The 16,308-nt window shown below is 35.6% G+C and overlaps 1 protein-coding gene across 4 annotated transcripts in view; it reads right to left on the reverse strand.

The window, feature by feature from the left end:
• Slain2 (SLAIN motif family, member 2) overlaps window positions 1–16,308 on the reverse strand; it is a 97,236-nt gene that overhangs the window by 10,424 nt on the left and 70,504 nt on the right. For 3 of the 4 annotated variants that reach the window (XM_013518103.1, XM_005391877.2, XM_013518102.1), the window contains one exon: window positions 12,272–12,349. The exons of the other annotated variant lie outside the window; for it this stretch is intronic. In XM_013518103.1, coding sequence (XP_013373557.1) covers window positions 12,272–12,349 — 78 coding nt within the window. The remainder of the gene's footprint in view (window positions 1–12,271; window positions 12,350–16,308) is intronic. 4 annotated transcript variants of the gene reach the window in all.

Here is a 16,308-nt window from a genome sequence, read left to right on the forward strand (position 1 = left end):
ATGGATAGGAAGAACCAACATTGCGAAAATGGCCGTACTACGAGAATTGTTGCACAGATTCAATGCAATTCCCATTAAACTACCATTAGCATATCTCACAGATCTAGAGAAAACATTCCTTAAACTCATCTGGAACCAAAAGAGACCCAGATAGCAAAAGCAATCCTGGGCAACAAGCAAGTCAGGTGGAATTAAAATCCCTGACCTGAAATTATACTACAAAGCCACTGTAACAAAATCAACATTGTACTGGTTAAAAAACAGACTGGAGGCTCAACAGAACAGACTGGAAGACACAGACACAACCACAAACACACTCAGCCACCTAAGATTTGATAAAAGGGCCAAACAAACTCAATGGAAGAACGATAGCCTCTTTAATAAATGGTGCTAGAAAAATTGGCTTGCCACCTGCCAAAGACTGAGACTAGACCCAAGTCTATCACCATGCACCAAACTCAAGTCAAAACGGATCACAAATCTCAATATAAAAACAGAAACACTAAATCTACTGGAAAAGACAGTAGGCACAAATCTTGAAGACATGGGGATGGGAAGAGAGTTCATGAAAAAAAAAAACCAAACTGCCTGTGACATACTTCAAAGAATCAACAACTGGGATATCATTCTACTGAAAAGTTTCTGCACATCTAAAGAAATCACCAGCAGAGTAACAAGAAAACCCACAAATTGGGAAAATAATTTAGCTGACTATCCCTTGGACAAAAATCTTCTACCTAGAACAAATAAAGAATTAAAAAACATCAGCCCCCCTCCCCCAATTCAAAGACCCAATCTAAAAATGGGCAACTGAGATGAACACACATTTCTCAGGTAAAGAAATACAAATGGCAAATAAATACATGAGAAAATGTTCAACAACATTAGTCATTCAAGAAATGCAAATTAAAACAACATTGAGATTTCTTATCACCCCAGTAACAATGGCTAGCATTAAGAAATCAACCAATAACAAATGCTGGCGAGGCTGTGGAAAAATAGGAACTGTTCTCCACTGCTGGTGGGAATGCAGACTGGTGAAACCACTGTGGAAATCAGTTTGGAGATTCCTCAGAAAAGTAGGTCTAGAGGTCCCATTCAACGCAGCTATTCCCCTTCTGGATATTTCCCCAGAAGATCTAAAACATCATATCACAGCGATATATGTGCACCCAAGTGCACAGCAGTGCAATTTGTAATTGCTAAATTGTGGAAACAACCCAAATTCTATCCACTGAGGATTGGATAAAAAAATTGTGGTACTTTTACATAATGGAATATTACTCAGCTATAAAGAAAGATAAACTTGAGGCTTTTTTAGGTAAATGGTCACAACTAGAGACCATACTCATAAGTGAAATAAATCAGACCTACATGTGTAAGCATTGTATTGTCTCACTAGTGTAGGACCTGAAAGAGTGATTAAAAACTAGGAGGTATGATAGACATTGTGAAACGAAAGGAAAATGCTCAAAAGTAAAGGGCAACTGGGGTGGGGGGAAAGAGAAGCAAAAGAAGGGGAAATTATGTATACATGTATATACAGGGTAGCTAACATTGTTGTACTACTGTATTCTATTGCTCTATAGAAAAGAACAGTGAATGGTGACTTGTTTGATCTATCTTATCTGTCTCTATTTGATTTCTTGAGAAACCACTTTGAAGATATCAGTAAGTAATACAACAACCATGGTTAATTTCCTACAACTTTGCCTGTAACTCTGTTTTGTTTGTATTGTTCTTTTGCTATTTTATAAATGGATGTCTGTCTGTTAATATGTTTTCCTTCTTTTACTTTTTAGAATAAAAAAAATAGATTTTCACTAAAAGAAATACTTTAAATAAAATAGCAGGAAAATGATACCAGATGCTAACTCTAACCTGAACAAAGCAATAAACTATGCTAGGAATAGTAAATATGTTAGAAAACATTAAAAGGGCTTTAAATAATCACTTTGTAGGGCCGGGGACATAGCTCAGTGGCATCAGTGCCTGCCTGGCAAGTGCAAGTTCCTGAGTTTGATTCCCAGTATCCCCCCAAAAAAATCATCACTTTGTATTTTTTTTTTCAGTGCTGGGGATCAAACCCAGGGCCTTGTGCATGCTAGGTAAATGGTCTACCACTGAGCTCCACCCCCAGGTCACTCCCCAAAAAAATCACTTTTATAAATTTTGTAAAAGTTTGACTATTTAAAACATGAGTAACAAAAACATACTCTGTGGATATATATCGAACAAATAAAAGAACACAGATGCAAAAGTCCTTAATGAACATTAAAGACTCAAATCCAACAATACACAGCAATGCTTTAGGATCCCCAAGTAGTAGGGTTATCCAAGTGATACAAAGTTGGTTAACTGAGGGAACATAGGATTGGTCTAATGTCTGAAAAAACCAATCAATGTAATGTCACACATTCACAGACCAAAGAAAACCATATGACCATATCAGGAAATGCAAAAAACTAAAATATAATATGTTTTCATATTTTTTTAAAAAACCTCCTAAACAAGCCAGGGTTAGAAGGGGACTTCCTCAATGAAATAAAGGGTATTTATGAAAAACCTAGTATCATATGTAATGGTTTAAAAAGCTGAATACTTTCATCCTAAAATGGGAAAGGCAAAGTAGTCATATATTCTCACCACTTGTGCTAACATTTTACTGGAATGCTTGGTCAGCACCATACAGGTCCCCTCTATCCTGTACATATATTCAAAGGAAGGAGTACAATTGTTTATACTGACAGATCACATGACTGAATACTCACACAAGTTAAATATCATCTGACATAACCAGTGAACTTAGCAAGATTATCAGGATACAAGGTTAAAAATGGTACCATTTACAATATAGCATGTGAAATACTGAGGGATAAATTTAACAAAATACATTCTCATTCCATATATTTAAAATTATAAAACTGACAAATTAAATAAAAATTATTTACTTAATATGCTCAGGAATCATAAGAATGAACATTACTACAATGCCAATGATCCCTAACTTATATATACTGCACATTGAATGAAACTCCAAACCTCAACAGGGTTTTCATTTTTTAAATTTTATTCAGTAGTGGATTGATTGTTGTACTGGGGATTGAATCACAGGCCTTGTCCATGCTAGGCAAGCACTCTACTGCTGAGCTGTATCTGTAAGGTTTTCATTTTTAAAAGGATAAATACTGACAAGCTGATTCTACATGTACGTAGAAAAGTTAAGGGACTTAGGCAAAATAATTTTGAAAAGCACAGTGTCTAAGGATATACACTACCAGACTTGTAAACTTATAAAAGCTACAGTAATTAAGAAAGTTTGCTGTTGTTGTTAAGAACAGTCAAACAGAAAACAACCATAAATAGACCTATGTGTACATGGTCAATAGGTTTTGAACAAAAAGGCCACAAAGAGTTGGAAAAGTTAGTTATCTCTATAAATAAAGCAGGAACAACTGGACATGCATAGGGTAAACATTTCCATTCCAAAGGGAGGAAACTAGTGAGACCAAAGCAAGTCTCAAATCCAGCAGGAAAAATACTCAATTCTGTAGTTCCACATTGAGCACCTGGGACATAACCATGACTTTCAAAGGACTTGAGTGACCCCGCCCCTATGGCACTGCTGGTGGATATAGCCCTTGTGGCTTCTCCCTTGGACCAGCTTTGCTCACTCCTTGTGACTATTCTCAGATATTCTACATTTCTGACTTCTCCAATTTTGTGAGGTTTCCACTGCACTTCTCAGCTTCATTCTCAGAGCTTCACACACTATCTGACCTCCCAAGCCTTCTGCTGAAATCTGGGTGGAGGCTTCCATGACCCCATAACTCTTACATTCTGCATACCTCTAAAACCAGCACCACATGGATGATGCCAAGGTCTGCTGCTATCTGGAGCAGGAGCCAGATGCCTTGAATTGTGGCTACAGCAGCCTGAGTTCTTGGAAGGCTCAGAATGAACAGAATCCCAGGGAATCCATGCCCTAGGCTGCTATTCTTTCTTCAACAGGTGCCCTCAGGCTATCTTGTCAAAGCAAAGTCCTTCACCATGGCAACTTTGAGCCACTTTGTTGGTTCCTCACTTGCCCTAAAGGGATTTTTCCTATTGTTCTGTTATAAAGTACCAGGCTTCTTTTTAATGCTAACCTTTTTGGCAACCAAATTTTCCTCTGCTCCAACTATAAAGGCCCTAACTTACTGAAGCTTCCTTTCTGTGTGAAAATCTCAGGTTCAATTCTCAGTACCACCCCCCACAACAGCAAAAAAACAAAAACACCAAAAAACTCATGCAAATGTTGAGTATGTGGAGAAAAGTAACTCTTACACATTGCTGACAGAAATTCAAAATGATATACCTAACTTTGGAAAAACAATCCACCAGTTTTCTATACAGTTAAACATACACTAATAAAGATCCAGTGATTCTACTCAAAAAAAAAAAAAAAATGAAAATGTATTCTCACCCAATGAAAGCATATGTCCATGGGATCTCACCTTATTGAAAAGTTTTTGCACATCAAAATAAATCATCAACAGAATAAAAAGAAAACCCATGAACTGTGGAAAAATTTTAGCCAACTGTCCCTTTGACAAAGGACTTCTATCTAGAACATATAAAGAATTTTAAAAAACAGGCCCTCAATATTCAAAGACCCAATCTAAAAATGGGCAACTGAGATGAACACACACTTTTAGAATAAAGAAATATAAATGGCAAAGAAACACATGAAAAAATGTTCAACATAATTAGTCATTTAAGAAATGCAAATTAAAACAACATTGAGATTCCATCTCACCCCAGAAAGAATAGCTATCATCAAGAAATCAATCAATAACAAATGCTGGAGGGGCTGGGAAAAAGGAACCCTTCTCCACTGTTGGTGTGAGTGCAGACTGGTGTGACCACTGTGGAAGTCAGTCTGGAGATTCCTCAGTAAAATAGGCTTAGAGGTCCCACTCAACCAAGATATTTCTCTGTTGGGTAGTTTTCCAGAAGAACTGAAAACATCATACCACAGTAATATATATGCACCCATGGTTACAGTAACACAATTTGTCATATGTAAATCTTGGAAACAACTCAAAGCCCCATCAGCTGAGGAAAGGATAAAAAAGATTTGGTATTTTATATAATGGAGTATTACTCAGCTATAAAGAAAGATAAACTCAAGGCTTTTATAGATAAATGGATGCAACTACAGGCCATACTCATAAGTGAAATAAATCAGACCTGCATGTGTAAACATCATATTGTCTCCCTAATGTAAGAATCTGACAGCATAAATAAAATCTGAAAGGTACAATAGATATTGTGAAAGGGAAAGACACTGCTCAAAAGAAAAGAACAACTGGGATGACAGCAAAGAGAGAAGAAAGAAAGAAGGGAAAAAATACACACACACACACACACACACACACACACACACACGATAGCTAAGATAATTGTACTTCTAATTTCTATTGGTTTACTGAAAGGAAGTTAATGTTTACATGTTTGATTAATCTTAAATGCCTATATCTGGTTATCTGAGTAACGACTTTGAAGATAATATTATGTAACACAACAACTGTTGTGTTACAGTTGTTAATTTCTTATAAACTTGTTAATTTCTTATAAACTTGTTAATTTCTTATAAACTTGTTTTGAAATTCTGCATCTTTTATTGTTTTTGTGTTGTTCTATGTCTTTATTTTTTGTTTTTGCTCTTCTGTCTTTAAAATTAAAAAAAAAGAAAGCATATGTCCACACAAAAACTTGTAGATAACTTTATTAATAATAGCTAAAAATGGAACAAAACTTCACTGGATAAACAAATATCCATACTGTTTTATGGCATATTCATACAACACAGTGTCAGCCAGCAATAAAAAGGAATATGTACAAAGATGAACCTCAAAATGTGTGCTGAGTGAAGTAAGTGCCAGACACAAAACCACACCTATTGCAGAAATGAATTTAACTACATTTCTAGAAATGGCAAACCTAACTTATAGTAAGAAAAAGCTGGTCAGATATTTTTAGGAGTTCCAGAGTACTGAAGGGGAAATGAGTATAAAGGAGCTTTTTGAGATGATGGAAATGTTGTATGACTTCACTGCGCTGGTGGTTATGTGGGCAAATACTTTAAATTCTGCACTTAAAATTCTTCCTGAATAAAACAAAATAACAAGCAGAACCACAGTTCAGAATAATGACTCTTAAGTCAACTATGTCCTGGTTCCCAGCAACTGTTACACAGTTTCCCCTCGTAGAAAACTGAGTATGTCCAAAGAGTTTGAGTACCTGTGGACTGCAAATTCCATTATTTTCACATATTTCTTGTTTTTTTTTTTTTTTTTACTTTACATACTCTGCCTTGCCCTTTCCACTGGAAACAGAAATGTCTTAATTCCACTTACTATGTTTCCACTTCCACTTTGCCACACCACTCTCTATCCACGTGGCTTCACTGAATAAAGGACATTCCCCATCTCTAATTCCTTTTGTTACCACCTATAGATAGGCCTGGACTTGCTCCTTCCAGTACTCTAGACAAGCCATCTTCAGTCCTAGCTTGCACCATAGCTGGGAGCCTTTAGACTAGGCTTTTTCTTTTGATGGGATTGAAGTTTTAGGTAGGAGCAAAAATGCAACTTTTTTTTTTCATACCAGGAATTGAACTCAGGACCTTATACCTTGCCAAGAAGGCACTGTGCTGCTGAGCTACATCCCCAGTCAAGAATATGAAATTTCAGAAAAGAGGACTTTGGAAAAGTTGGGGGATCTGGCAGCAAATAAGAAAGGGGTCAGACTGAACAAGAAGTCCTAGGCTCTTCCTCTTGGTGACTAACATAGAGTAGAATACACACACGAGATTGAGTATAGTGGAGAAAGATAGACTATCTGGGGACTTTGGGACCCAAGGAATGACATGCTAGTAAAGTTCCCAGGAATTTCTTTCGCTTCATAAATCTCAGAAGAGATGAAGATGTTAAAACTCTGGAAAAGCTACTGGATATGGCAGATCAAGACACTTTCCAAAGTACTAGGAAAAAAAACATTTAGGTGCTAACTCTACTCCAACTGTAGTCATACCCCCATCCATGCCAGCTAAGGACCAGCAGGAAGCCTAGACTTTGTGAGGTGGTTAACAAGGCACCCCCACCTCAGGAAGGTATCAGGAGGCCATATAAGGAGCTAACTTTCTTATCTGCTATGAACCTCTACCCTATGGTGTTAGTATCTTACGTTCAGCCTGGATTTCCACATTGCCCCACCCCTACGCCACCAGCCCTGGCAGTAATAAGGCACTCCTCCCTTTCCACTTATGTTGGTCACTGAATGTCTAGTTGAGACTCATGACTTTCATGATCAGTGGTAATTAGGCTGACCCCCCACAGTGTCAGTAAAGACAGATCATCTGGAGAATCAGAACTTACACCACCCACCAACCACCCTCCTGCCCCTCTAGTGTCAAAACACATAGAATATGGGCTGCTTCTCCCATCTGGCAGTAATAAACGCTTCTCTTTCTCTTGCTGCACGGACCTCCACCCCCAGTCCAATACCTAAGTGGGGTCATAGAAAAATATGTAAAGATAGATTAAAGAAGATTCAGAATCTCTTAATACAATCCAAAAATGACCAGATTTCAATAAAAATATATCAAGAGCAAGGAAGACCTTAAATTTTAAAAAGACAATCAACAGATATTAACACTAAACTGACAGAGATGCTCAAATTATCTGACAAATATTTTAAAGCAGCCATCATAAAACTGCTTCGGGGAACAATTTCAATCACAACCGAAACATTCAAGATCAAAAAGACTCCATAAAAATACAGAAAATACAAAGAAAAATCAAATGGAAATTTTAGAACTGAAAAACAGAATAACCAAATAAAAGCTAAGCAGAAGGAGTCAGCAGCAGCACTGACAGAAACTAGGAAAATGCCATCCAAACAATGCAGAGAAAATAGAGAAAATCCAAACAGCTTCACGGACTTGTGAGACTGTAACAAAAGAGCTAACATCTACATGATTATCAGACTCACAGAAGGAGGAGAAAGGCCAATATAGTACTTTGAGAGAAATAACTGCTGAAAACTCCCCAAATCTAGAAGAGGGTATAAATTTATAGATTTTAAAAATTAAGGAACACCAAACAAGATAATCCAAAGAAATTCATGCCAAGACACATCAGACTTTTGACAACTCAAGATAAGAAATCCTGAAACCAGGGGAGATTTTTCCTATAAGGAGAATCAGTTCAAATGATAGTGGTTTTGAAGCCCGAGAGGCCAGAAGAAAAGTAGACTACTTTTCAAAAGATAAAATAGCAGCACTGTTAATCCAGAATCCTATTGCCTAAGAAAATACCTTTCAAGAATTAAAAATCAAGACAGTCTCGGAAACTCACACCAAACAGATGGTCAAAGAACTTCTCTAACTGCAAAAGAGGGATAAAAATGAAACTTGGAACATTAGAAAGGAAGAACAAACAGAATAAGCAAAAATATGGGCAAATACAATGAGCTTATTCTCTTAAATTTTTAAAACATAAAAGGATTGAAATAAAAATTAAAATACTAGTATTGTTGCAGCAAAACTAAGTCTGGGAATTAATCAAATTAATTACCTAGATCCAACTACCAATTTACAGGTAAACCTACTAAATAATGCCAAGGAAAAGTAATCATCCAGCCTTCAAACACCTCTGCAGAATAAATGACTTGATTATTTCCATAAGCAAACACACAAATACAGAAAAAGAAGGAAAGAGGACAACTATAAAAGAAATTCAAGAAAAGACATTTTAAAAAGGGAAAACTACAGTTTTATTACTTGGATAACAAAACCAGACAGAAAAGGAAGTGATTGCTATAAAAATTCAGAAAATGGCTACTCTTGACAGAGAGGGTTTGGCCTTGGATCCAACACATATTCTTCAATTTGGTTTCACTAGTAACTAAACTATTATCTTAAATCCTAGTTTATTCCTGTCCTTCCACTTCTCAATTGGTACACAACCTAAAAAGAAAGTGTATATAGTGAGAATCACCAAGCCACAACATCAACCAGAAAATATAAAAGACTGGATGGGTCACTGAAGAAGAGATCAAATGAAACAGAACAATAAAACCAAACACACTGCATAACACAAACTTCTGTCCTTTTGCTAATTCAACAAGATAGCTAGAGTTGGAGAAATCCCAGTTCATACTGGTTGAGACTCAGCTGTCTTGTCATCTCATCATGGAAGAAAAGCCACAAAAATAATATGATCCCAATAGTTTTGAAATAAATTTTAAAATTCAGCCATAAATTATAGTCTTCTTATAATAAATGTAGCAACATAAAATCTTTAAGTACATTTAAAATTATATAAACCTACCTGGTTCAAAAAAGAAAAATGAAGCAGCGTACAAATATTAACAAAAGTTATATAAAATTTAAATCCCCTAGTCTTTTATTACAGCATGGTAATTTCTTGCCCTGATGTATTTATTTTTAAAAACATTTTTGCCCTATTTTTGATACCATAATTTGTGATAACTGCAACTTATCTATTTAAGTTTTTAATTTTTGGGGTGGTGCTAAGGAGCACTCTACTACTAAGCTACACCCCTAGCCTGCTGATCTGTTTTCACCTGCCTTCCACCCATAGCCAAAGAAGTACAATACTAAAAAAATCCATAAGTCTCAATTCATATATACTTTGTATGATGATCAAGTCAGTAATTAGCATATCTATTACCCTCATACATTTATCATTTCTTTCTTGGTAACAATATTAAAAAAGACCTTGCTAGTTATCTTGAAATATACAGTACATTATTAACCAGTCACCCATTGTGCAACACAACACCAGAACTTACTCTTCCTAGCCTTTTAATTTTGTACCCACTAGCAAATCTCATATTCTTCCACTTCCTAATAGTGCCCTCTGCTCACTACTAGTTTATACTGTATTTCTATGAGATCAACTTTTGCAGAAGCCACATATTTTTGTTTATTTGTTTGAGAGAGGGTCTCACTATGCAGTTCAGGCTGGCCGTGAACTGACTACATAGCCCAGGTTGGCCTTAAACTCATGGTAATCCTCCTGCCTCATCCTCCCCAGTGCTCAGACTGCAGGTGTGTGCCACAAGAAGCCACACACTGCATTTGTCCCTATGTGTCTGGCTCACTGTGCTTTACATAACATCCTCCATGTCCAACAACACTGTCACAAATGACAGTGTTTCACAACCACTCCTGAGCCCCTGGTACTGAACTGAGGGCATTTCCACCAAGCTATATTCCCAGCCCCTTTTTTACTTTTTATTTTGAGACAGGATCTTGCTAAGTCACTAAGTTTCCCAAGCTATGATCTTCCTGCCTCAGCCTCCCTAGGTGGATTTAATCTTTAAATGTCTGGATAGTATTTCGCGGTATATATCTGCCACATTTAAAAAAAGCTATCACTCCATTGTTGGACATCTAAGTTAACGCCAACTCTCAGCTATTGTGAATAGTGCTGCAATGCAGGATCCTAAATAAACTCTTTTTCAGTTTTTATTTCTTTTACCTATTTATCTCTATTTTTTCTATGTGACACATATATACTTTTGGTTTGAATCATCACTTTTGGACTTTTACAGTTTATCAATTTTTTTACAGATTAAATAAGATCTAATCTTCTTGTCCCTTACTTCTTTCTACTTCTTGTCCTTACTACCAATATAGCTATAATGTAATTGTTAAAACTGATCAGTTTATGTTATGATTATGAAAATACTGTTTACTGCAAAGCCAAAAACTTTACTGTAATAGTTCCTTTTTTGATAATAAGGATCCTTTTCTATAAAGACCCCAATAAGTCATTTCCTTCTTCATCAAAAGAACAAAAGAATCTATCAAAAGGATCAAAAAAACTATCAAAAGAATCAAAAAGAATCTATGCAGTCTATTTTGCTGACTACAGCATCAGAAGATAAATGTATTTTTTTTCTTTTTGATACCGGGAATCAAACTCAGGACCTTGCACTTGCCAGGCAGGCACTTATGCCACCGAGCTATGTCCCTGGCCCAAGATATCTATATTGAAGGCCCATGGTCAACTTCTAATATTTAACAAATAAACATTCACACATCCTACATTTCTATTTGACTATTCTCTTTTATTCAGACTGTATTATCTAAAACTAATTCTTTATACTCAATCCACTAAATCATTGCTAAAACACTTAAAATAGTGTATTTGCCAAAATATCTGTAATAGTACTCTTACAACTATATACCTACACATGGTGGTAAGAGTTCTAGGCTGGGCATGGTGGCACATGCCTGTAATCCTAGCACGTGGGAGGCTAAGGCAGGAGGACTGCCTCAAGTCTGAGGCCAGCCTGAGGTACACAGTGAATTCAAGGCCAACCTGAACTGCATAGTGAGACCTGTCTCAAAAACAAACAAACACCAACCATATTAATCAAACCTTTTTCTTAACAAATCAAATCTCAAACTTCCTCTTCCTCAATAATTTGCCTTATACTCCTTATATATCTTTGTTATTTATTGAATTAGGAAGCTATCAGGAAACTCACATATCCTGGTACAGGAAATAGTTTTCCTCATAGCCTATATTTGTTTTAATTCATTCCTCTGTGACTTCTATCTATTCTTATTATTGCTATTCTATTCAATAAGACTGCTTTCTTAAAATTCTACTTCCTTCTACCTATCCATACATCTAATCTCTTGGAACCAATACTGTACAGTGTTAGTGTCTCACTTTCTTACATTTCTTCAGGAGTCAGATCCTACAAAAGCTCTGACTCTATAAACATTACAAACACATCAGCTGACCATAACTTGTGCTTTAACTTCAACCAGCTTTTAATGCAAAAGTGTTCCCATTTCATTTCACACATAAGTGAACTCAAAAATTCATGTCTAGGAGAAAAAAAAACCATTAACATACAGAATGTCTGACACTTGGTCCATTTTAAAGCACTTATTGATTCAACTCATATTAAATTAAAACAATGATCCTTAGTTTTAGGTTGGTTTAAAAAAATAAATTCTTTATTATGTACTCCTTTCAAAAGAGTAACCCAATACATACCTCTGCAGAAAATATGTTGCTCTTGCATTTACCCATATACCAGAGAATAAATCCACATTATCTTATTAAGAAAAAAGACTAACGTGTGCCTTACAGACATCACTGAATCAGTATACCAAGAGGCGTAAGATTTAACTACACCATTTGCTGAAATTTTAAACTTAGTAAGAGGTTGTAGTTACCTCTTTTTGTAGATGGAGTTTGAAGCAACTGTTTGGCTTTGAGGGAAGTACGAGGCAAATTTTTCAGCCTTTGCGAAGCTGTTGAAAAATAAGGAACTGTAATATTTGCCTGGAAGTACAAGATAAAGGCTATAGGTTCTGTACACTTGAATATTTTAATACAACTAAAATTTATCAAGAAGCAGATCCCATAAGGTGAAAATATGTTAGAATCCTAGAAGCAGAGGAATTTTAAAGTGATGCTTAGTGCATTTAATTGGAAAAGAAGGGGAATGGAAATAGTGCACAGTGCATATTTTAAGAACTAGTTTCTCTGAAGATGAAAACATTTCTAAAATATCAACTGGTTGAAATAGCAAAGAGAAAACAAACTACCAGCAAACATGCTACAGGATGCAAAGAATACAATACAAAGACACAATAAACACAAGCACACAGTACAGGAATAAAATAAATGCAGTACTGTTTAATGCAAAAAAGCGCATTTTGGCAAAGCAGTTATTGTTAGATGAACTGCCCTAAAATGAAACATTGATCCCCATACTCAAAAAGGAGAAGAAAACTCAGAACTAGGCAAGTTCTCAGGAAGTCATAATTTATTGGCTTTAATATGTTCAATATCGCTCTGCTATAGAGTCCAACTTTTCCTTGCCTCAGAGTTTGGGTGGCTCCATATCTGGACTGTGCACATATGTATGCACAGAGGGAGCTAGATGTATGTGCCTGTTCATGTATGCATATTCTATGAATTGAGGGGGTTCACATGAGTCACAGCATTTGCCTTTTACTGCGATCAATCAGGAATGCTGAACTTTCTTCCAAACATCTAGCAACTATACTGAAACTCCAAACTTGGCATGTAAGACACAGCCCAGGGCTGCCTAGTGTTAAAATGATTCCAATTATTTCAATTTATAGTTATTACAGCTCCAATTATCAGAGTCCCACACAAACCAGGGTAGTCATTTATTAAAGTGGCTCTAAAATGTCATTCCATTGATCGGAGAGTTAAGACTTTACATACTTCTAGGATTTATGTACAATGAAACAGAAAGAGAGATCCCACTCCTACAAGACTACCCTGGGCATAATCACTGGGATAATAAAGAGACATGTGATATATCATCAGAGAGAACAGAGGGAATAATGGCTGTTTCCTCTGTTGCTTAATTCTATCAAAGCTATCTCACAGCTAATAAACTTTTTAAAAGAAACGTATTTGACTTCCAATTTTACAGTGCTCCAAACACTATGCATAAATAATGTTTGATGCCAACTCAAATACTGTCAGGTAGATTACCAAAAAGTTTGTACCTTATACCTATACCATAAAATTATAGGATACAATCACTGTTGATACTTTTCTTCTACATATTTTTTCACACATTTCATTCCATTCATTCATATTTCCTTCCTTCTGTACATCCATCCACCCATCCCTGCTTTCATTTGTTTAATTAGCTGAGTATGTGCTAAATTCCAGGTACTGTTTTTGGTGCAATGGTTTTAGCAGCCAACTAGGTAGACACAGTCTTTACTCTTATTTCCTAATACTGTAGGAAAGCGGTCAAAGAAATAAAGTAGGAAAATATATGGTCTACCAGACAGTAACAGCTGCTAAGGATAAAAACTGCACTTGGTAAAGTCAAGGGATAAGAAATAGAAGATTTAAGTTGCAATGTGATCAGGAAAGATTTCCCTAAGATGACCTTTGCATAAAGATCTGAAGGAAAAGGGGGAGTAAGCCATGTAGATATCTAGAAAAGCATTCTTGATTGTGGAAAAAGCAATTGTAAAGAATACTAAGATTGGAGCACCTCTAGTATGTTTGAAGACCAGAAAACAGGCTTAGTTATAAATTGAAGGCAGAAGGAAACCAACTGAATATATGCTCACAATCTATAGAATCTATTAGCCAATACAAAAATTTAATGGAAAGATCTTACTTGAATAGTTATGGTAACCCCAACAGACTCTATTATCCCTCAGGTTTCATGGTGATATCATAACCATGGCATCTATAGACAAAGGAAAACTGTCCACTGGGAATTTAACTCAGTACATACAGAACCAGGGAAACTGGTCTAACAGAAATAGAATGAAATGAACGACTTGCAAAAAATGCCACACTGTCACATAACGTTAAACAAGAACAAAATAAAATTTTTATGTGAATTATCATTCTTATTCAGTTAGCTTCCTAAAGTTAAAATTATTTTTTAAACAACAAAGTACACCTAAGTGAAACTCTCCAAAGCTTTCTAAATTAATAGAATTTAATGTGTTCACTGTTTGAAAATGTTTATGGTTTAAAATTTGCCTTTTGTCTTTTACTATTTATGTAATTCCAAACTAGCAAGACCACCATGCGTGGCAAAGATACTACAGAAAAGCAATTACTCGTTGATGATGCTACCAGAATTTAGGTTAAAGTCTTGCTCCACAAAAAAGCCCCTCTAAAAACCTCTGTACTTCTGAGAAACATCTAGTATCATTTTCCAAATCATCTTAGCTCAAATTCTTCTTATTTTACATTCTAATTATTCACCTCTTGCAGTTTCTTACATCTATCCCTTCCTTACATTCCCACTGTCTCCTAAATACCTCAGACCATGGTCACTGTTTTGATTAGGACAATGTTCTTTAGGAGCTCCCTACATATGATCCTTTCCATTCCACTCATGTACCTCAAAGGAAGTCTAGTGAAACTGCTGACCCTACCAAGTGCAAGAAATAAGTGGGCATACTGTCTGTGGAAAATTTAGAAACAGTATCAAATCAGCTCCTTCTTTATTCTATTATAATGTTCCAGCAATAGTAAAGGTCAGAAAAAAAAAATACTTCCACAAGTTTACTGATCTGTCATAAGCAACAGCTGCAGTTACTACTGAGTGTGAACAATATCATGTAAGTTTTAAATTAGTACATTTTATCATCTGTCCCTTAATAAACATTGTATTTCATATGAAAATGAAGTAGGAGAACTCTCAGTAATAGTCTGGGTTCAGATGCACATTTCTTTCAAGAGTAATTTTCATAGTAGTTTGAAATAAGATTACTTTAGCAGAATGTGTGCCTCCCATGCTATGGTATGTATTAGTAAGTTTAGACTTATTAGAAATAAACAACGATGGTACAACACTTGTAAAGTCAATGAAAAGGAATGTGAGTTATCTTATTTCTGTCATTATATGTCACTTTGAGCTTGTGTTTAAAAATTTCCAACTGGGAAGGCATTTAAAATCCTGAGATTTGATCATCCTCAAGACAATAGCTTGGACAATATAGCAACTTTTAGAATTTTCTGTAAAAAATAGGATTTTCTGAACCTTGTAATTTATGCTTATGTTAAAGCTTTTCCATATTTGCACATTAGTTGCTTTGTGAGGGAAAAATACTTTCAAAATTACAAAGATGATGTTCTTTCGTCAAATATGACAAGATAAACTCATAAATCTGGCTAGTGTGTTGAACCTCAATATTCAAAGAACATAAAATTTGAAGAATTCTACCGACAGTTTTTCAGAAGCTAAGGTGATTTCCTCATTATGATAGATCAATATGTAAAAGTATTATTCCTAAGCTGGGTATGGTGCCACACACCTATAATCCCAGCACTTGGAAGGCTGAGGCAGGAGAATCACTGTGAGCTTGAGGGCAGTCTGACCTACAAAATGAGTTCAAGCCATCCTGAACTGCACAGCGAAACTCTGTCTCAAAAAGACCAAAAAAAAAAAAAAACTTAATTACAAAAAGATCAATGTAATTTAACATCCCATCATCTTTATTCTATTTGTACTGCAGTATTGATATTATTATATATTACTGACACAGTTAAAAATACAAAACTCAAAATATTTTCACTGTTGGCCTTTTTTCCTGGCCAGTATTTCTGTAACTCATTTTATTAATTATTATTATTATTAAACATAGTTTTGAAATATAGAAGAGATGTTAAAATATTCTGAGGTGCGCTAACTACAAAAGTATAAACACTAATACTAATTAATGTTAATTACTGCTAGATAAAACACCCC

The sequence above is a fragment of the Chinchilla lanigera genome, unplaced genomic scaffold, assembly GCF_000276665.1.
Source record: "Chinchilla lanigera isolate Chin_1 unplaced genomic scaffold, ChiLan1.0 scaffold00042, whole genome shotgun sequence".
Classification (NCBI taxonomy): domain Eukaryota; kingdom Metazoa; phylum Chordata; class Mammalia; order Rodentia; family Chinchillidae; genus Chinchilla; species Chinchilla lanigera.